This window comes from Leguminivora glycinivorella, chromosome 21 (assembly GCF_023078275.1).
Source record: "Leguminivora glycinivorella isolate SPB_JAAS2020 chromosome 21, LegGlyc_1.1, whole genome shotgun sequence".
Classification (NCBI taxonomy): Eukaryota; Metazoa; Arthropoda; class Insecta; order Lepidoptera; family Tortricidae; genus Leguminivora; species Leguminivora glycinivorella.
Genome location: NC_062991.1, coordinates 13,747,354 through 13,770,551, shown reverse-complemented (window position 1 = coordinate 13,770,551; position 23,198 = coordinate 13,747,354). Strand labels below are relative to the sequence as shown.

Genomic DNA, 23,198 nt, shown 5'->3' with positions numbered 1-23,198 from the left:
GTAAGTACGTAATTATGGCTCTTTGAAGTTCCGACCTGGCAAAAATGTGCTAAGTGATTTGCTAATATGTACTGAAATAGTACATTAGTACATTTTTTTTTCGCACGTGCATCGTACGATGTTTTTTAGTACAGATGGCCCTCCGAAGTTTCCTGACAGGTAATGAACCACTTCTCGCACTGGTGCGTAAAAAAACACCATCTGTACTGAAAAAGTCGAAAGAAATTTGTCGTGAATCGGAAACGTGGATCAAAATGCCCAAAATGGTAATAGGCTACGCTGTCCATTTACAACCAGGCGAGCCGAAGGTATACAGGATGTAACATTAATGCTGGTGATCCATTTAAGAGCATAACCGGTATCGAATAGCGGTTACGAATACCACTTCCTTTTTTTAAAATAAACACCATGAAAATTAAAGGTACTACAGAAGGTAATGTATAAGCCGTAGGATTTATCTTCGGCAATTATGTTACATAGTGTATAAACACATTAAATGTGCCGTTCCATGAATAAAGGTCCCTTATGCATCAAGCGTCTGCGATGGCTCGGCCAGAGGATGGGAGAGGATCGTGCGGCCAAAAGAGCTCACTTGTGGCGATCTACTGAAAAACGGCCGGTCGGAAGGCCCAGGTACCGATGGATCGATGAGGTCCAGAAAGACCTGTGTGACCTTCAAGTGACTGAGTGGCATCAGATCGCACAGGATACGAGCGAATGGCGGAATCTAGTGTCGGAGGCCAAGATCCACTTCGGGTCCTGAGCCATCGCAGTAAAAGTATGCATCAAGTGATATTAAGGTCCTTTTCCATTCGAAATTGTTACAGAAATTCTGACAAAAAGATTAAATTAAGTCCCTTCTGTGTTGAAAAGCCTCAATTGTTTGTTAGGTTAGCTTATCTTGAACATAACAATCATGTAGGTAGGTACTTATCTTAATTACTTTTAGCAAATATTTAATATGCACTATTATTCGTTTAATGGTATTATAAAACACAAACAATGTAACTAAATACATTGCTGCTTAACAGCGAACTTATGTTACACAACTACTTCAAAAGCGCGCAATGAAGAACGAATTCTTAATATCATCTGCGAGATATACTAAGCGCTTATCAACCTGTGCAATACAATGATAATACTCTTCGCATTGGCATACATTGCTGGCCAAGTACGATAACATTGTTCGAACGCTTATACAAAACGCGCAATGTATACAAAGGCTGACGTGTTCGTCGCAATCGAATTTTAACAGTGGTTCTGGGCACAACAAGCTGACTTTACGTACGCTGTATTGCAAGGAAATTACGGTCTAGTATTTGTAAGATTAGATATTCGTTGTGCGTTTGTTTTGAATCGATCGCGTCGCTTCGGTCGCGTTCACGTGACGAGTCGGCTCCGTGTGCGTTACGATGGTGGGTCCTAATTGGTGATACTTTTTGTTATAGTATTTTTAATTGAATTATTTGATGATGTAATATTTCTCGTTTGTTATCCAAACAAAATAAATGTCATTATTTTAGATTATTACAAAATAATATGAGTCTGATTATAATAGGTAATACAGATATTGAGGATTCTACTTTGGTATGTAAAAATTGATCTACGTAACATAACGTAAGATATTAAAATTTAAACGTTATAATATAAAAATTGCTTGGTAGTCCTTGTGTTATTATTGAACTTCTATTATGGAATCAAATTTTATTCAAATTTTATTTATTTCCATTGCGTGTAGACAGTAAAAATCCTAATTATTATCTTATCAATGTATTCATGTGTGTGGTTCATATGGCATATGCCGTATAAAGGCACCCCATAAATTTATTCAAATCCGAAACCAGTCGTGACCCCACTGCGTTAACGCTCACCGCGCATCGTACGCGTTCCGTGCGACTCCGACCCGTCCCGTCGCCCACTCGCCCCGCTAGTCGTCCCGTTAGCGTCCCGGAGACCGCACGCACCGCTTAGCGCCCAATGTCAAAAGGACGCATTCGGACCGGTGTTCGAAATTCAAAATAAAACAAGTGCGAAATTCAAACCGGTGTTCCAAATTCAAAATAAAACAATTGACAATCGCGTTCGAAACGAACGAATAACGGAATTTGAAAATGCCTCTGCCTTTTAATAAGAGTTTGGACTTGAAACTGTTGGCTTTGGTGAAGGAGAATTCGATATTGTATAATACGAAACATCCGAGGTATTTGGATTTCGATGCCAGGGAAGTCGTTTGGCAGAAGATTGGGGATGCCCTTAATAGATCCGGTAAGTTTCGTTGTTATTGTTTTGGTTTCTTTTCCATTTAATTGCAAAGGCATCATTTTTCATACCAATTTGTCAGTACTTAAGTAGAAAAAGTCCTGAAATTCAAGATGTGTTTAGGAAGACAACTAAGTGCATTTTCATTTTTCACACGGTCGCTGTCTATAATGTAAAATACCCTATAATGGACGGTGATGCCATTATGGACAAAAAAACACAAATCCTTAAAAATAAGTATCTAAAATTAGTTTCTAAAAACTGACGGCAATGTACCATAAACTAGAGTTGTAGAGCTGTTTAAGTTTGAACTTTCAATTAATTCGGTTATTTCTGAAGGATTTGGCGGCAAGGTAAAATTCACCAGTTCACTGAAAAAAATATCAAGACGAATTCTTAGTAATGTTGCTAAGAGAGTTGAGTTCATGTAAAAAATAATAAAAAAATAATACTCGGTGTAAACTTGAATGAGTTTTACTTACTGCATTAAGCATGAGATAAGGTATAAAACATACTAGTTTCTTGCTCCAAAGATATAAAGAAATAGCATTATTTTGCGAGTGTCCATTACTGGAACCGGAAAACTGCGTACCTCCTATGATGGACAAGGAACAATTTACAAAACCAAAATTTACAAAAAACAATCCTATGTTAAAATAACCAAAACTAATTTTATTTATGGCACATAAAATTGACTCATTGAGTATTAGTTGGCTTTAAAAGTAAAAATTTAAACTTATTTCACTGTCCATAATGGGGGATCCATTACTGGAGAACTGCCGTCCATGATTGGAGAAAAAACACCTAGTTTTAATTTATTAACTATGAAGAAACCAATAGGAGTATCTATTCTGTAATACGCTTGAAATGTAAAAGAAGGATAGGACATTCAAGATTAAACACGCTTAGCGGTAGAATTTTTACATTTATCAGTGAAGTATCAAAAACAGGCGAAATTTTTTCTTAAACTGTCCATGATTGGGTCCGTTACCTTAGTCACAACATTTTGTTTACAATTGTTACATTTTTTTTGGTAAACTAAACTTCACCTTTACTACAGAGTTTACAGGCAGTTACGATATGCAAAGTCACTTTTCTGGACAGTAGAATAATTAGTCATTCGTTTTACAAGGGGGCAAAGTTGTTGTTTAACCGCACGTGCTAATATTGCGTTGCGAGGGTATCAAGGCACGTAGGTTAAACAAACTTTGCCACGCAGTGAAACACAGTATTTTCACCACACCAACGCGAACAAAATACTGACTATAAAACACCAAAATAAATAAAATCCATCACTTTCTTCAATATTTATGATTCAAAATCATCATTTATAGATAGGTAAAATCTAACAAACAGCTTAAGACATCAAGTTAAAATTTGTATGAAATTACTTCGCACTCTTGTGGATAAAATGCAATTTTAGCTGGGGAGTTTATTGCAAAACCTTAAATTTTTTGACCAAAGCATGAAACTTGGCACAGTTGTTCCTTATATCAAAATAAGCCGATTAAGATCGGGAGCCTTCGGGAGCCTCCCCCTGGGGCCCGGGAGGGGGTCAAAGTACCGCTTCACCCGGCTTGGTTTGAAAAATTCTAACTTACCCCGTTTAGTTAATAGGTCATGTTTGGTATCGTTTTCGAGTAAATCAATAACGTAAAATTCGTTTTTAGTACTAAAATTATAATTTAATGGTAAATAAAATAAAATAAAATAAAAAAATTGAAATTTTCATCCATGATTTACAAATTCAGGTCATCATAAATGACAAACTGTTTGCTTTTTCTATAAATAAAAAATATGACGTGATAGCCTATTTAATATAGATTATAAAAAATATAACTTTTATCCACCTTTACTAACGTTAAGTTCCACAAAAAAATTACTTTAAGACGCGCGGCGTCGGGACGCCGCGAGCGTAATTTTAAAATGCCTTTATTTTAGAAACTCTATTAGACCCCGTTTAGCTATTAGGTCATGTTTGATATCGTTTTCGAGTAAATCAATAACGTATAATTCATTTTTGGTACTAAAATTATAATTTAATGGTAAGTAAAATAAAAAAAAATTAAAAAATTGAAATTTTCATCCATGATTTAAAAATTCAAGTCATCATAAATGACAAACTGTTTGCTTTTTCTATAAATAAAAAATATGATATGAAAGCCTATTTAATATAGATTATAAAAAATATAACTTTTATCCACCTTCACAAACGTTAAGTTCCACAAAAAAATTACTTTAAGACGCGCGGCGTCGGGACGCCGCGAGCGTAATTTTAAAATACCTCTATTTTAAAAACTCTATTAGACCCGGTTTAGCTATTAGGTCATGTTTGATATAGTTTTCGAGTAAATTAATAACAAAGAATTTATTTTTGGTACTACAATTATAATTTAATGGTAAATAAATAAAAAAATAATATTCATCTAAGATTTGCAAATTCAAGTCAACAAAAATGTCAACTGTTTGCTTTTTCTTTAAATAAAAAATAAGATGTTAAAGCCTATGCGTATGTCACCAAACACCCAGACAAGTTTGGTGGAAACTTCCTTCACGAACTGCTTGGTGTCTGATGACCATGGTCCAAATGTTTCAAATGCAATTGCCGCAAATATGTAGTTGTTTTTTAAAAATGCATATTTGCGCGTTTAAACTGGGCGTTTTGCAGCAGCAGTCCCTGGTTTCTGGGCCGAACGTTAGACGTTGGACGGAGCCAAGGTATCCACACAGGACACGCGCCAAGGGTCGTCCCAGAAACCAAGGCAAAAGCGAGCAACCATCAGGCCGCTTTCCGTCTGCTGCTGACAAGCCGACAGGTACGAGGGTTGTCGGTATGTTCGCTGTGCCGAGAACCTTGCGGATTAAATCGTTAAGTGCAGCGTGTCACAAAATTCGGCCAGCACTAGACTGGCAGTGGAGTCCGTGGTGTCCTAATGCGGCGGCAGCAAGGGTGTGGTTGGCATGTCTTTAGCCCCAGTCTTAGACAAATGGCAGTATATGATGAAGTAAGGCAGCCTCGGTAGGAGGTATGTTCTCCAAGTGTCGATCTTTTCTAGTAAAGAGGTTCTTCCGGCACTCATTCACTGCTGCGTAAGGACCCTTGATCTGAAACAATATGTGCATTGTCATTTTATTTAAACAGATTCTGCAACTATCAAATTACAACATTTTGGTGGATCACCTTCACTATTACACACTTACCTATCATACAAAATAATTACAAACTTTAGTAGAATCTGATTAGCCTATCTATGATATTGCTCCATCTCGTAATAGTTTGATGCCTTGGGTGGCCATGTTTCTCCCTTGTTGATCGTTTCAAGCTGCGTTTATCGTTCCTATCCCATACTATGTCTAATCTAGAAACGTTTTCTTTTGGCTTTGAAGCTTAGCCAGGCCACCCAAGGTGTCAAACTATTACAAGATGGAGCAATATCAGAGGCAAATCAGATTCTACTAAAGTTTGTAATAATTTTGTATGATACGTAACGTAAGTGGGTAATACTGAAGGTTACGTGATCCACCAAAAAGTTGTAATTTGATAGTTGTAGACTCTAAAATTATAATGCACATATTGTTTCAGACCAAGTCGTTGCGTAACGGTGAATGAGTGGTCGAAGTACCTACCTCTTTAGGTACCAGAAAAGATCGACAATTGGAGAACATACCTCCTTCAGAGGCTGCCTTGCATCAGCATATACTGCGCACAGTGTACCAGGGGCCCATTTCTCGAAGCTACAAGTTACAATTTTCAACTGGTTGTCAATGTCTAATATGACAAGTTGCAAAGAGACTTCCGCTTGTAACTTGTAACTTTCAGTTTTGAGAAATGGGACTCAGGGCGTTCTTGTTTGGAGTCAGGCGTTGGTGCCACACCAAAATTTGCCAAGTCCGTCTTCTTGGGGATGGAAGGAAGAAGGAGACGAATGGGTAATGTGGTACCCATTCGTCTCCTTCTTCCTTCCATCCCAGTCAGGCAACATTGAAGTGGAAATGTAAATGTAAATCAGGTTGCAAACACCGATGCAACTGCATAAAGAGGGTAGAGCCTTCTTTATGCAGTTCCATATGTACCCAGCTATGTCTCTGTGAAGGGAATGTATAGTATAAGTATGAGTATGAGTAATCTGTCAATTAGGACACCACAGACTAAACTATAAGTGCTAACTTTTCAGTGTTGGATACTCTATGGCAGTTCCGACTCAATTATAATAAGCTCATTATAATTGACTTTAGTTAACTATAATAATTTCAAAAATAGAAGTTCATACAATTTCTATACTAATTTGCGATATCTGGCAAATTTTTCTGCATCTGAAACACATTTTTTTTATCTGTCGCGTTATCGGCCAATCAGAAACGGTTATTACAAACAATTGGTTCCTAGGTAATTCGATGTTGATACAACGGTGAACGACTCTATTGACATTAATTTTAACTTGCATGAATGGTGATATTTCCGTCCATTGATGATGAAGATGATGACTCGTAGAAAAAGTATTGTATACAATAGTGATATAATTAAGCTTTTCACTCTCGTACCGTACTACACATGGTACTCGACTGAAAAGTTTTGTATTATATCACGATTGTATAAAATACTATTATATAAATTTCTTACAGGATTCACTACAATGAATAAATAACAGGTACAGTCGGTCTTTAGATCATGTGGTCCGACCCGAGTGTTGCCGTTGTCGACACCGGAGTCAATAATAATGAATCTTTTTCTATTTATGCATTAACACACCTCTGACACTGGCGATCAAATATATGAAAGAGGCGTGTTCCCCGCACACAGTCTAAGCTCGCGTAGGTGAACGCGTACTATCCTTTGTGAATATGAATAGGCTTTAATATCATATTTTTATATTTATAGAAAAAGCAAACCGTTTGACATTTATGGTGACTTGAATTTGCAACTCACAGATTTTTTTTTTAATTTCATTTAACATTAAATGGTCATTTTAATACCAAAACTAAATTCTACGTTATTTATTTACTCGAAAACGATACTAAACATGACCTAATAGCTAAACGGGTTCTAATAGAGTTTTTTAAAATAAAGGCATTTTAAAATTACGCTCGCGGCGTCCCGACGCCGCGCGGCTTAAAGGTTTTTTTTCTAAAACTTAACGTTAGTAAAGGTGGGTAAAAGTTATATTATTCATAATCTATATTAAATAGGCTTTCATATCATATTTTTTATTTGTAGAAAAAGCAAACAGTTTGACATTTATGATGACTTGAATTTATAAATCATAGATGAAAATTTCAAACTTTTCATTTTTTTTTATTTTATTTACCATTAAATTATAATTTTAGTACCAAAAATGAATTCTACGTTATTGATTTACTTGAAAACGATACCAAACATGACCTATGAACTAAACGGGGTATGTTAGAATTTTTCAAAGCAAGCCGGGTGAAGCGGTACTTTGACCCCCCCCTCCTGAGCCCCAGGGGGGAGGCTCCCGAAGGCTCCCGATCTTAATCGGCTTATTTTGATATAAGGAACAACTGTGCCAAGTTTCATGCTTTGGTCAAGAAAAAAAAGGTTTGGCCTCTTTTTGTCGATAAACGTCCCCACTATTTTGATATCTGTTTTCGAATAGCAAAGAGCCTTTACCAGTTGGTGTGGTAAAAAAATATTTTTGACCCATTACCGGTAGTTTAAAATCACCTCTTAATTTAAGCGGAAGTTTATTAAGGTAACTTTAAAACAGATCTAATCTAAGACCTAAAAGTATCAGACCAAAGCGCGTTGGATCAACATTCGCGACATGATGCGGCGAAAGATCCGCGAACGACTGCGGAACCCTCAGCACCGCTCATACAATTACAAGTACGAAGAAGAGATGTCATTCATGATTCCGTATTTTAAGGACTCTAATACTGGCAATGAGGAATACACTGATTTTATTGAAGAGGTGCGAAATCTTTTCTTGGTCTCCTTAAATTCTAGTTGCTTCTGTGCTTCTCTTTCATCATCATCATCCTCCTTGCGTTATCCCGGCATTTGCCACGGCTCATTTGGGAGCCCGGGGTCCGCTTTGACAACTAATCCCAAGATTTGGCGTAGGCACTAGTTTTTTACGAAAGCGACTGCCATCTGACCTTCCAACCCGAAGGGTAACTAGACCTTATTGGAATTAGTCCGGTTTCCTCACGATGTTTTTCCTTCACCGAAAAGCGACTGGCAAATATCAAATGACATTTCGCACATAAGTTCCGAAAAACTCATTGGTGCGAGCCAGGGTTCGAACCCGCGACCTCCAGAACGAAAGTCGCACGCACTTACCGCTAGGCTACCAGCGCTTCTTCTGTGCTTCTCTTTCACTTACGTAAAATGTAAAACATCGCATCCAATGACGTTCGCGTTCGTTAGATTACAGGAAATCGGACAATATGACAGATAGATTTATTCTCGATTTCTTAGGTATATCGGATACCTAAGAAATCCGACTTTTCATCATCGGCCTTCAAGTCTCTAACAGAGAGGGCGATTTTTGAATCTCACATACGGGATTTTGTCACTAAAATACCGGTTGAAAACGGTGACTTGCTTATTATTTTCAGTGTCTTAATTTTCTGAATTCGAACACGTGAGACTCAAAAATCGGCCCGCGACTATTCAAGCAGTGTCAAGTGGAGCAGCAACGTTTTTCGTGGCTGTGTAAGCCAATACGGAAGCGGCAAACACGACCACAACTCTGGCAGGTGTATTGTACCCGTGGCGAAATTACGATTATCCGACGGGGTGACGGAGCACGATAAAACCTGGCTCCACAACCTTAATCAGAAAAGTCTCCGCTCCAGAGCTCCTCCTCCTCTTGACTCACGTTCCACCTGTGACAGATGTGGCAAAAGGTGTTGTGCTGTCATTGGACTACTAAGCCACCAAAGACGATGTACCGGCACCAATCACTGCAACAATCACCTGCTAAAATGTCGTGGCCAACGATGATATTTTTTCTGTTTTCAGGACACGCCGTGCGATGAAATCTCGCCATCCGACGTATTCGCCGACGTAGAAACCTACCAGCCAAAGGAATCTAAGCCAATCATCAACAACATGAAATCTAAAGAAGATTTTTCAAGCCAATTCCAAGACCTCAACCCGACGGATCCTATAGACGTGTTCCTGATTACTATAGGATCTACACTTAGAAGATTTAGTCCGTATTATTTGAATCAGGCGAAGAGTAAAATATTTCAAGTGGTTCAGGATTATGAGCTGCAGCAGATTATGAATAAGGATGATAATTTGGCGTCGAGCAGTGATGCTAGATAGTAAGTAGGAAATAAATAGCTATTACAAAATTATAGTTGAATTTTATTTTTAGTGACAAATCATGGGTAAAGTAGTAAATAAGGGGAGGGGAAGTGTGTCTAGTCTCCACATTTGGCTTGTTTTGACCAATTATCGAGAGTTCATACGTTTGCAACTGATCGTGAATAGCAAGTAGCAAAAGTATGAACTCGCAAAAACACCTGGGGCAGTGGGTAAAACGGTCAAATGTGATGGCCAGACACACTTACCCGTATTGACCTTACTTTTTACCCAACAGACGGTAGTTATCCAAAATATTGCAGTGGCGTACATTGCCCGTGTCACCAAACACCTATTTCGTAGGAGGATGTCTGGACTAGATATTCGTCCACCTGTGTATCAGAGTCAACTAGCCGTCTCTTGTCCTGCGATCCTTTACAGGAACTTATACAATAACTACATACCTGGCTCTTCAGCTCTCCAGCACAGCGTCTCTTGCTTGCAAGTACAGCAAGTTCAGTTTCACAGGGTTTCTCGCGTCCACTTTTCGGTCAGAGAAGAAGAGTCGTCTCTTTCGAAGAAGCACTTCTGGAGCACCACTGCCATATCTTGGAGGAATTACATTAAAATTTATATAAAAGGTTACATACCTTGCTCTTCAGTGACAGGATGTCTTCCCTCCAAAACAGCATCTCTTGCTTGCACGTACAGTAAGTTGAGTTGCACTGGGTCTCTCGCGTCCACCTTTCGGTCAGAGTAGAAGAGCCGTCTCTTTAGGAGGAGTGTTTCTGTGGGGGCAACTGCCATCTCTCTGAGGGTCTTGTGCTGTTCTAGCCATTCCACTGAAATTAAGTTTTTGGAAATTATAAATCTATCCGCACTGAAATCTGTACTAGTGTTAGAAAGAGATGGTATGAACTGAGTAGTTGTGGTTTGCATTCTACAGCGTAATAATAATATATTGTTGCAATTGTTGCAAATCAATTGATTGTCATGTTTTGTATTTTCTTCACACTAACTACTTAAACAATTAGGTACTCCAGTTGGAATCTGTTGGAAGGCAATGCTACCCAACAATGTCTGAAAATTAAGATGTAGACTTTATACTGGATGAATTGGGTCATAACTGCCATGAGACATATTTAGGTCTCAGTTTACTTCATCACTAACTTGACAGGCACGATAACCCAAAATGAGTTTTGGCCTCCAACACAAGAGCACGCCACTTTGTTCGATCTTGAGCGGTATCGCGCCAGCTTTCGCCGACGCCGAGCTCACGGAGGTTTACCTTCACTCTATCATCAGTTTACTTAGGTACTTAATATTTATTTATACAATCTAGCAAATCTACTATAACATCCGTAAAATTTGTGTCAGTAAATGTAGCGAGTAGGAATTATTATCAAAAGAATTTCAATAATACTTACCATTGTCATCAGTTTTGAGCTTCTTGCTGAGCTGCTGCAGGGCCGCATCCTTCTCTTTATGCTGGTGTTTCCTCTTCAAGGTCAGGGTGCCTGTGCCTGGATGATCCTCCATAGGCTCATCTTCACGACACTGAGGAAGTAAAACAATTTATATTAAAAATACTTTTAGTTTCCTTCCAAGAATAGATTTATAAGAAGATAGCATTGTTCTGCGGGAGAAAATAGTGGAACCATGAGGTGAGACTCCTTTGACATTCATATTCTTTGACAGGTTTAGTCTCAGACAGTTGTCAACGCGAAGTGACGGTTTGTGAATGTATTATTTTGCCTTCGCCACTTATTATAAAAATTATTGCTTTTAAAATCCTTTCCTGGTACCTATCCCATTAAAAAAACTAGTGTTGCAAACCTGATGGTTCTAGTATTATGATAATCAGGATATGGTGAGGTGAAGTGTCAGTGATGTGAACTTGCGGAGTTGTGCAAATGTGCAATGCTCTTTGGAGTTGTGGACGTGCTAAGAATACGGTAAACATATATTATACTATACTACTCTTTGACGGTAAAGGTTAGACGTGCAAGTTTTGAGACAGAAGTATGTGCTAAAAAGAGATGCAGATATTTGCCACTCACTGAACCTATAGTTGCGTCTCAAAACTTACAGCAGTAACTTGCAGTGGCCCGTTTCTCGAAAGGTACAAGCCTTGTATTACAAGTGTGTTTCCATGACAACCCATATGATTTGACAGTTCGCGCACTTGTAATACAAGGCTTGTACCTTTCGAGAAACAGTCTAAACTCAGCTTAAAACGTAATGTACGATATATTTATTAAATTAAAACGGGACTTAATCGCGTACAGCTTACAATCAAGTGCGGGTAGTTCGAAAAACTCGTACAGCTAGAAGATGTTGATACAACTCCCAGCCAGTCTACCCGTGACCACGGACGTAATGTTATGTCCGAAACGTCGGGTTAAATATAAAACGTAAGTTTTACGCGATTAAGTCCCGTTTTAATTTAATAACATGAGTGAAGATCGTCTTAGTTTAAATCAATATACGATATATTTAGTCTGAGACCAAAAAAATAAAATTTTTAATGTCTTTTGAGGGTACTCACCAGCCCATACTCCTCGTGGTTGGTGATCCCCAGCTTGGAGCACACGTTCATCATGAGCGTCTCCACGGATTTGCTCTCGTCCACTTGCATCGTCTTCACTGACCCTGGAACACCACAGACAAATATGTGTGTTATTCGAGTTCATATAACTCGGCAACTTTCAAACAGGCATCTTCTTTGCGAGCTCACTCCATCGTAGGCCTTTGTTTAGTCTGTGGCCAAGAGTAAGCCCATTTAAAATAAAAAAGTCGACTAGCTTACAGTGTTACGAAAAAACAAGAAATAAAGAAGACCTCCATTTTAGAAATGGAGAATATCAATTGCTGTTCAAAATATTTTTCCCCTCACTAGCTCGGAAACACGTGTTTTGTCCTTTAATACCAGCGGGTAAAAACGCATTTTATCCACTAGTGGGTAAAGTAATTTGACCTTGAATAAAGTCAAATTAACTGCTTTAAAATTGATAAAAGTAGGTGAATCTAGTAATAAAGATGATTTACCACCTGTGGAACTACTGGAAGCAGTGATAAACGCATTTTTTGCGTTGTAGTTTCCTCGCTATAGTGAGGAGAAAAGTTTTGTGTTACACTCGGGTGCAAATGTATTTTACTTCTCGTGTGTTAAAAAACTCGCAAGTTCAGGATTCTATTCTCGAACCACTCGCTTCGCTCGTGGTTCAACTATAGAATCCTTTCACTTGCTCATTTTTCAATTCCACACTCGGCGTTAAAATACAACTTTGCCCCCTTGTATAACAAATAACTATTATGCTGTCTCTATGTATATGAAACATATTGAAATGTAATGTCCTGAACTCGGCTTACTGAAAAATGGTGGTTGATTTCATCTTAATTGATTTAACAGTTTAAGTTTAAGGTTACCCCCTTAAGGGCGTTCCCTGCGCCAATGACCTTCCATTTGAATCCATAGATATTATGATAGTTTCTAAAGCCTATAATATTAATAGCATCGTCTTTAAACAAAATAGTACCTCATAATTCCTTCACAACTCGTTGTTTCTGTGATATTTGGCATCAAAGTTGAACAATTTTAGGGTCAAAACTGTTTTATGGTCATAACTTTTGTTTTAATTACTTACTTAAAAATTGAAATCTCTTTTGAATTTTTATAATAAGTTAAAGGTAAATCCAAACACGCCGATTTCATGTAATGTAACACCCTTCACTAAAATCAAATTTCGGTAATATCGATTTTTAGACCATGTTTAAAAAAATCATAAAAAAAGAAGAATTAATTCTTTTCAAAATATGGCTCTTACGAATAGAGTTAAAAAATATAAGAACCGATGGGCGTTGGTCGTATAATGAGGAGACATACTGACATTTTATCCCGCTAGGCGGCGCCTGTGCAACTGTCTAGGCATGTCACTGTCATTCATACATACATGAGAGAGAGAAAAAACATATTATCTTCTCGCTCTCACGTATGGACTAATAGAGTGGCGCCATCTGTCATAACCTTTGAGTGTGCCTCCTCATTCTATCAGTAGTGCAAGAGTTTTCAAAACTTGTCAAAAAATAGATGAAAACCGTGTGGAGCCCCTTAATAAAAAGAGGACAAAGTATTATTTATAATCGTTTACATGTTGTGTTGATTTGGGGAAACTCCACGGATGCGAAGCGAGTTTTAATCCTTCAAAAACGAGCGGTACGACTACTAACCGGAGTACAAACTAGACATCCGTGCAGGGAGCTCTTCAAACAGAACGGTATAATGACACATTACTCACTTTACCTCTTCCAAGTACTAATGTTTGTGAGAAACAATTTCTCGATGTTCAAGCGCGTTGAAGTTTCCGGGAAACAAATTCGGTCCACAGGGAGATTGCGAACAGTGCCGCGTCGCATGGCGCTTTCAGTAAAGAACCCGAGAGTGATTGGACCGACATACTACGAACGACTACCCGCGAAATTGCGAACAGAAACATCTGACGAAACTTTTGAACGCCAATTGAAAATCTTTTTATTGGAAAATCCATTAATATTCTGTAAATGAGTATATGGAAATGACATGTAATATAAATTGACTGTAATCCATTATTGTATTTTAATTTTAGTTTGACGATCATTATGAGATACCTTGTTTTTTCTTTTTTCCTTTTTATGTAAAAATTGACATTGTGATTACTTATAAATCATTATTGTTATATTTTTAAAATTAGTATCAAATTATAATTGTAATTGATATTTCATTAAAAATCATACTCGACGATCATAATATAAATTCTTATAGATTAAGGTAGAATAATTTATAATGTAATTTTATATTATGAAATAAATAAATCTAAATCTAATCTAAATCTAAATCATGTTTTAGAAGATATATAGCCTACTAGATTTTGCCCGCGGCTTCGCTCGGGTTAGAAAGAGACAAAAAAGTAGCCTATGTCACTCTCCATCCCTTCAACTATCTCCACTTAAAAATTCACGACAATTTGTAGCTCCGTTTTGCCGTGAAAGGCGTACAAACAAACAGACACACACACTTTCCCATTTATAATATTAGTATGGATAGACATATTCTCGTATTTTGAATATATCTAACGTTTGCAATAATAGAGGTGTCATGTTTCTATTACCGGTAGAAGCTACGAAACCATAAACAATTCCTAATATGTCTCAACGTTTATAAAACAGTTGAGTAAGCTAATAAATTATATTATGTACAGTATAATATTCATTTAGTTATTTGCTTATTAGCAGTGACCGGAACTAAAAACCTTAGAGCTGACGTAAATTAAAAAAACCAAGATTATTATTTTCAGATCAGTGTTAATTAAATTTTATTCTGTACCTGAATCCAAGATTTCCCGCACTTTAATACAAGGATATTAATCTTTTCCCCTCACTAGCTCGGAAACACGTGTTTTGTCCTTTAATACCAGCGGGTAAAAACGCATTTTATCCACTAGTGGGTAAAGTAATTTGACCTTGAATAAATTCAAATTAACTGCTTTAAAATTGATAAAAGTAGGTGAATCTAGTAATAAAGATGATTTACCACCTGTGGAACTGCTGGAAGCAGTGATAAACGCATTTTTTGCGTATAGTGAGGGGAAAAGTTTTGTGTTACACTCGGGTGCAAATGTAAAAATTAAAAATTGGCTTCATGATCGTAGTTTCTATACCGTACACGAGTTTATGAGTTATACAGAAAACAGAATGACAAATAGTTAAATGTCTAATATAATATACCTATATATATTGTATAATGTAAGCTGTCGCGCACATGCCAAATTTTATAATTGTATTTTGTATAACATTTGTAAATATTTAAAAATATTTTAAGCGGGTTACTCACGTATTAAGTCGATATAGCGTTCGACATGTTTCGGCTCAATTTCGAGAGCCTTTCTCAAGAGTAGCGCGCGTATGCGTCGCGCTCTCGACATGTAAAGGCGGGGTGTCGCTACTCTTGAGAAAGGCTCTCGAAATTGAGCCGAAACGTGTCGAACGCTATATCGACTTAATACGTGAGTAACCCGCTTAAAATATTTTTAAATATGTATGAGTCTCACGGGAGTTTTATAGTTAAAACATTTGTAAATATTTGCATACTGTTTAAAACAGTCGAAAAAGGTGATACAATTTGTCTTTTACACTGTCACGTAATTTATACCCTTTTTCTGTAAATAAAATATTGTTTGTTTGTTTGTTTGTTTGTTTGTATTTTGCTTCTCGTGTGTTAAAATACAACTTTGCCCCCTTGTATAACAAATAACTATTTTAGGGCTGTAAGCACTATAGAATATCCATTTAGCAAGTTTTGCTCCCATAGTTCCGATCACTGCTCATTAGTAAGCAATGTAATACATGTTTCAAATTAATAACTTTGTATTATTGATTATGATTTTCCGGTTATTTGCTTTTGCATACTGTACCTATTTTTATTCATGACTGGACGTTATAACCTAAACCTAACCACAAAATTAAAATTTTGAAAAACCGCAACATGGTAGACCGATTTTCGTGAAACATGGCTAACAACACTCCCGACTAACTCAGCTTTCAGACAAAAAAAAGTAAATCAAAACGGTTCATTTTTTCGGGAGCTACGATGCCACAGACAGACATACAGACAGACACGTCAAACTTATAACACCCCTTCGTTTTTGCGTCGGGGGTTAAAAACGCTCCGTTTACTACGTTACGCCATGAAGTTTGGATTTCACACTATCAAATCACACAGTATCACAGTATCATTTGCCACGGCCATGGCTCATGGGAACCTGGGCTCCGCTTTAGCAACTATGGATGATCATCATCATCATCTTTTTATGTCAGAACTCATTAGTCTGAAATCTGCTGGTTGGTATGGCTTCTCTTCTTTATTTGCAAATTTATCAGAATCCCGTTAGTTCCGACCACCAGAATGTATCTATAGGTAAAACTATGGCCCATTGAAGAGTTCTTAAACTGAAAGGTGCTTATGAGAGGTAAAGAGATGTCTTACCATCCAACATTCTAATCTTGAGGGTCCTAACTCTGCATCGGTAGTGAAGGCTATCTCCATCCTTCAGCAGGTAGTAGTCTAATCGCCGAGGATCTTCCAACCAGCACCCTGAGAGCTCATCATCTGCTGAGGTGAGAAAGAGTCCATAGTCTGTAAGCAAATGGGAATACTTGTTCAAACATATACCTAATAAATTTACGAACAGACGGAAAACCAAATACAAATTAGTATTTTTTTGCAAAAATGTCATTTTTGGCACACGCTTTTATCGCCGACTGAACCTTTATTTCAACAGTCATCGTCTGCTCTCCAAGACGATTTTAAAAACCCCTACTCGATGGGGATACGACGTTTCATAATTCATAACAGAGTGCCTATGACCACCTTTCTGCTTCATCATCAGGTCAGCTCCATAATACCATAATATTGAATTATCACGTGATTTACATCTGTGTGCAAAATTTCAGCTCAATCGGAAACCGGGAAGTGGGTGAAATTTAGCTTCTACGTTTTGACCCAAACTAACATACCTACTTATAACAAGGCAAGTTAAATAAAAGCTTGTAAAATTTAAAGGAGAATTATATTTTTTATTATAAATGGGCTTACTCTCGGCCACAGACTAGCCAAAGGCAAATACGTGGTCTACGATGGATGAGCTCGCCCAGAAGATGCCTGTTCACTCTTGATTTGAAGGTTGCCGGGTTATATGAGCTCGGAAATATTTGATCGCTTTCGAGGATCTTCGACTGAAGCGAATGCGTGACGCCTTAGTGCGTTTTTACATTATCCGATCCGATATCGGAAGTCGGAAGGATTTCAAAGGAAAACATCAAAGATGGCGGCGATATGGAATATCGGTCCGACATCCAATAGTGGATCGGATAATGTTAAAACGCACTTACTCGACCTGGTTGCTTTTCGAGTCATAGTTAGCCTCACGTTTTACTTTAAGGGACTCCTCAGCCCCCACCCTAGCGTCTTCTGAACGTTGGCTAATCGGTTATGGAATATGACGCTTTATTTGATAGCGAGCAGCACCCATAAAGTTCACCAACCGAATCAGAAACGATACAGCTGACTGCGAAGTTAGTCAGATTTTGTTACTTATTTATAGAATAGAACCCCTAATATGTTACTTTTCCGAGCGCCCCCAGTGAGAACTTTTTCTTCTACAATCTGCACAGCATCGGCGACAGTACAGCCTTTCGGGAGCTTCATCATATACATAATATCAGCGCCATCTCTTAGACAAATCCAAAACTAAAACGAGTATGTGTTACCTTTCCCAGCGCCCCCTGTGAGAACTTTTTCTTCAACAATCTGCACAGCGTCAGCGACGGTGCAGCCGTTTGGGAATTTCATCGTTCGCGTGACCGCTCCATCTTCTAGAATGATCTTCAGTGATAGTGACGGCATCTTTTATCTGGAACAGGTAATATAATTAAATCATGTAGAAGTATCTATAGACTAGGCGACAAAATCTTCATTGGCTTTTCGGCCCTACGTGCTTAGCCGAATGCACAAACGTTCAAGAAACAGCGAAACGCTCGTAAATATCTATCTCTATCGCTCTTGCGTATTGGCGCGACAGAGCCAGACTACCTTTCGCGGCATTTTGTTTTCGTTTCGCGTCGTAGAAATGCCATTCGGCTACGGGGCCTGTAATGGGATGAAAAGGGTACATCCCTTGCTGCAAATAATAAAGGATGAAACTAAAAATATTATTTCCTTGATTCATCCCTAATTTTAGCTTAGATTTTTTATGATACGGTTATAACAGTAAAATCAAGGACCATATAAATACGGGACAAACAAAACCCATACAAAAAAGCGTACCCCTGAAATGTTTAGGCTTAAAACTAGATGGCGCTGTTTCGCAGCCTGGAAGTGGCCAAAATTATATTTACCAGAAATATTTTTGCGTGTTTTATCACTATCACTTCATCACTACATAGTATTTTTAATAGATAGAGTGATTCAAGAGGAAGGTTTATATGTATAATAACATCCATTAAATAGTGGAGAAGTACTGTTATTTTTGAGGTTTCTAATGTGATGTCGTAAATAATTACATGCGGGTAGATTATATTTATTTGTCTACCCCGAACATTTATATAAATTAATATCGGGTAGTTTTGTGTTGTTTACATGGGGTGACATTTTGCTGGGACGTCAGTCTTCCGCGACCACGGCCAGTGCAACCTGGCCGAAACGTTGGGAAAAAAGGTAAAAATAATGTTAATTAATCGCATTCGACCTGTCTGTATGTGACTTTAAATATGTGTACAAAGCGCGAGAACTTAGTGTTATCTTGATAAGGGATAGGGATAGCGATAGGGATAGCGATAATCGTAAATTCGTAAATAAACTTAAAAATAAACTTATGCTTGAAGCGTATTACACTGTTGACGAATTTTTCAACGACGTGCACTCTTGAACTGGTTCACTATACCAACCATTTTAAAATTATAAAATTGAAATGTATCTTCGACAGCATGTTTGCATTAACTATGTAAGTTATAAGTGCCGACTGTAGACACTTAATAACAAAAAATAACAAAGAAGAATGTATTTATATGTAATTTTGTTGACATGTAAAACTATGTTTGATAAAGGAATGAATGAATGAATGAATGAATGAATGATAGGGATAGCGATGTCACTACATAGTATAAAACAAAGTCGCTTTCTCTGTCCCTATGTCCCTTTGTATGCTTAAATCTTTGAAACTACGCAACGGATTTTGATGCGGTTTTTTTTTAATAGATAGAGTGATTCAAGAGGAAGGTTTATATGTATAATAGCATCCATTAAATAGTGGAGAAGTACTGTTATTTTTGAGGTTTCTAATGTGATGTCGTAAATAATTACATGCGGGTAAATTATATTTATTTGTCTACCCCGAACATTTATATAAATTAATATCGGGTAGTTTTGTGTTGTTTACATCTCCGGTGACATTTTGCTGGGACGTCAGTCTTCCGCGACCACGGCCAGTGCAACCTGGCCGAAACGTTGGGAAAAAAGGTAAAAATAATGTTAATTAATCGCTTTCGACCTGTATGTGACTTTAAATATGTGTACAAAGCGCGAGAACTTAGTGTTATCTTGATAAGGGATAGGGATAGCGATAGGGATAGCGATAAAACAAAGTCGCTTTCTCTGTCCCTATGTCCCTTTGTATGCTTAAATCTTTGAAACTACGCAACGGATTTTGATGCGGTTTTTTTTTTAATAGATAGAGTGATTCAAGAGGAAGGTTTATATGTATAATAGCATCCATTAAATATTGCACATAATACTTATTTAACAATTAAAGATGTCTCCAAATAACATGAATTCACAAAAAGATCGTAAGATCGTAAAACATAATCAAAATTCAATAAAAAATCGTAAAATAACTACTTAACTAAACACACAACAATCAATAAAAATCAAAATACAACATAATCAACCAAGAATGTAAAAGAAAAAGTCAAATACAGTAAAATAATAGTAATAAAATGATAAATACTATGTTATATTAACTGTAAATCCTATATTTATAAAATACCTAACCTAGAGTCCCACCTCCAGCGAAGCCCAAGCTGTCAGTTGTCAGTGCCGCAGAGAGAGAGAGAGAGAGAGAGAGAGGAACCGTCAGACTATTTGTATTAGGCTTGTGTAGGACATGTACTAATGGTACAAAAGACACGATTCCCTGCACTGTACTAGACCGAACTACTCTCAAATGATTCTGCTCTCTAGTACATTTAGTACACTCACACACGCGCAACAGAATGGGAGCGAAGAGCCGAGGAGTGACAATGACAGCAAAACGATCCGTGTGATGCGACCGCAATCGAACTAAAACGCCTAACGGCCGACCAGCCCTCGGCTAGTACGAGCGAGCGTTACTGTACGCTATATGGACAATTTGTCTCTTGCTCTCTCGGTGTACTACTGTACTAAATGTCCTAAAAGAATGAACTAGTACACTTCGGAGATCGTACTAGTTGGGAGCGATCTTTTCAGTGAACGAGCAGGCACAACTCTAATTTGTATTCAAAACTACAATAATTACAATTTAATTACCTTAGGTTTAAAATAAAATATAAAAGTGAGACATGACCCACACTGTGGTACCTACATAACTGGGACCATATAAGTAATTCTATTTTAATCAATGTTTTTGTTAAAATTGTAACAAAATCAGAATTGTATTACCAGTGCTGCCATCTCTGGTAGCGGCCATTAAGTTGAAACAATAAATCAGTCCGTTAGCAACTGTCAACACGAGTTTTATTAGGTTATGTGTCCCAGTGCATATTTTCACTAAAAATACAGTAAAGACGATCAGATTAATCCAGAATTATTGTTCAGTTAGTGTAGTGTTCATTTGTTTAAATAATGGCTTCAAATTTTATCGCGAATGTGCCGAAGTTGAAGGGCCGTGAAAACTACGATGAGTGGGCGTTTGCGGCAGAAAACTTGCTCGTCTTAGAAGGAATGACCGAGGTCCTTTTAAGCAAAAAAGAAGACGAGGAGACTAAAGCGACTACGGCGGCAGCGGCTGCGGCAGCCCAGACGTTGGATGCAAAAGCCAGAGCGAAGCTAGTTTTAACAATCGACCCGACCTTGTACGTCCATATTAAAAGTACGAAGACCACGAAGGAATTATGGGACAAGTTAAGATCAATGTTTGATGATCGAGGTTTTTCCAGAAAAATTACCCTACTTCGTAATTTGATATCAATACGGCTGGAAAATTGTGATTCAATGACGTCATACGTAACTCAGGTTGTTGAAACATCACAGCGGTTGAAAGGTACGGGATTCGATATAAACGAACAATGGATTGGATCGCTACTGTTGGCAGGATTGCCGGACAAGTTTTCGCCAATGATCATGGCTATTGAGCACTCAGGCATTCCTATCGACGCAGATGTCATTAAGTCGAAACTGCTCGATATGGAATCGAGTGAACCGCAGTCTAGCGGAGCGTTTGCAGCGAAAGGTTTTCAGAAACAGAAACCTGGCAACACTAAGCATGAGTCTATGGCTAGAAACGTCAATGTCAAGTCGTCGAACAAGAAAAATATAACCTGTTATTCATGTCACCAACCGGGTCATTACAGAAATCAGTGTAAAATGATTGATAAACCTGAAAAAAGAAAGCAATCAAACGCATTTAGTGCAGTATTTTTGAGTGCGAAATTCAGCGAGTCTGATTTTTACGTGGATTCTGGAGCCAGCAGCCACATGAGTCCAAACAAAGAGTGGTTGGCAAATGTGTCTAACAATCCTCGAGTAAATGAGATCGTGGTTGCTAATAAAAACACAATACCAGTTGAATGCAGTGGTGATTTGTGCATCTCCACAGAAGCCGAGGGTATCGAGTACGAGATCCCAGTGACGGACGTCTTATATGTACCGTGTTTGGCAACAAACTTATTGTCTGTTAGCGAGCTCATGCGCAAGGGCAATACAGTTTTATTCGAGGTGAACGGATGTAATATTTACAACAAGGATAAAGTGCTGGTGGCTACAGCAGACTTAGTGGAAGGTGTTTATAGGCTGAATGTTCTTAAATCGAACAGCTGTTTTTTGTCATCGACGACGGCAAGTATTTGGCACCGCAGATATGGTCATATTAACAGTAATGATCTAAATAAAATGAATGAAGGTGCAGTTACAGGAATGTCAGTCAAAGACAAGATAAATATAACCAAAGAAAACTGCGTCGTATGTTGTGAGGCTAAGCAAGCTCGCCTACCGTTTTCTCACGTTGGTACCAGAAGCACGGAGGTACTTCAGAGGGTACATATAGACTTATGTGGGCCTATGGAGGAAAAATCTATAGGGGGCTCTAAGTACTTTATGCTCTTAGTGGATGATTTCAGTAGAATGACATTTGTTTATTTCTTGAAAACAAAAGATGAAGCCTTTGAATACTTCAAACAATTCAAATTATTGGTAGAAAATCAGACCTCAAAGAAAATTCAGTCCATTAGGACTGACAATGGATTAGAATTTTGTAATAAAAGTTTTGAAAAATGTCTACAAGATTCAGGCATAGTACATCAAAAGAGCAACCCATATACCAGTGAACAGAATGGTTTAGTGGAGCAGAAAAATCGTTCGATAGCAGAGAAGGCTAGAAGTTTGGTGTTTGATGCAGGTTTAGACAAAAAGTTTTGGGCAGAGGCCGTTCATACATCTGTGTATTTGAAAAACAGGTCTATAGCATCAGGTTTAAAAGACAAAACACCATATGAAATGTGGACGGGGCAGAAGCCAGATGTAAGTAACCTGCGCATCTTCGGAAGCAAAGTTATGGTCCACATCCCAAAAGAACGTCGTCTAAAGTGGGACAAGAAAGCGAAGCAGTGCATACTTGTTGGCTACGCTGATAATGTCAAAGGATACAGAGTATATGATCCTAACAGCAACAATATAATTACTAGTAGAGATGTAATTATAATTGAAGAGGGAGTTGAGAAGGACAGCAGTGTGCAGATTGATATCTCATGTCCTGAACAGAAGGTGAATTCTGTAGAAGAAGGAGTTCAGACTGAGAAGGAGCCTTTAGTCCAGACCTCAGATCAAGGTGAACAGGAACTTAATAGGTCAGTTGATTCTGATGAGGCAGAGTTTTTTGAG

At 37.8% G+C, this 23,198-nt stretch overlaps 2 protein-coding genes across 7 annotated transcripts in view; one reads left to right on the top strand and one right to left on the bottom strand.

Moving 5' to 3' along the window:
* Nucleotides 1–23,198, bottom strand: part of LOC125237455 (talin-2-like) — a 137,362-nt gene that overhangs the window by 101,209 nt on the left and 12,955 nt on the right. For all 6 annotated transcript variants that reach the window (XR_007178330.1, XM_048144548.1, XM_048144549.1 and 3 more), the window contains exons 2-6: nucleotides 17,837–17,979; nucleotides 16,554–16,703; nucleotides 12,081–12,184; nucleotides 10,960–11,089; nucleotides 10,183–10,374 (exon numbers count right to left, since the gene is read on the bottom strand). Coding sequence is in view for 5 of the 6 variants with exons in the window: in XM_048144548.1 (XP_048000505.1) it covers nucleotides 10,183–10,374; nucleotides 10,960–11,089; nucleotides 12,081–12,184; nucleotides 16,554–16,703; nucleotides 17,837–17,972 (712 nt within the window). In the remaining variant the exon portion in view is untranslated. The remainder of the gene's footprint in view (nucleotides 1–10,182; nucleotides 10,375–10,959; nucleotides 11,090–12,080; nucleotides 12,185–16,553; nucleotides 16,704–17,836; nucleotides 17,980–23,198) is intronic.
* Nucleotides 1,940–9,576, top strand: LOC125237457. The gene is made up of 4 exons (XM_048144555.1): nucleotides 1,940–2,265; nucleotides 2,807–2,821; nucleotides 8,020–8,189; nucleotides 9,245–9,576. The coding sequence occupies exons 1-4, from the start codon at nucleotides 2,112–2,114 to the stop codon at nucleotides 9,551–9,553; spliced, it is 648 nt and encodes a 215-aa protein (XP_048000512.1). The 5' UTR covers nucleotides 1,940–2,111; the 3' UTR covers nucleotides 9,554–9,576.

Excerpts from the sequence above, each read along its gene's own strand:
- LOC125237457 (XM_048144555.1), top strand. The coding sequence starts at position 2,112 with ATGCCTCTGCCTTTTAATAAGAGTTTGGACTTGAAACTGTTGGCTTTG. Across the intron at positions 8,190-9,244 it reads ACACTGATTTTATTGAAGAG|GACACGCCGTGCGATGAAAT; the intron begins GTGCGAAATCTT and ends TTCTGTTTTCAG.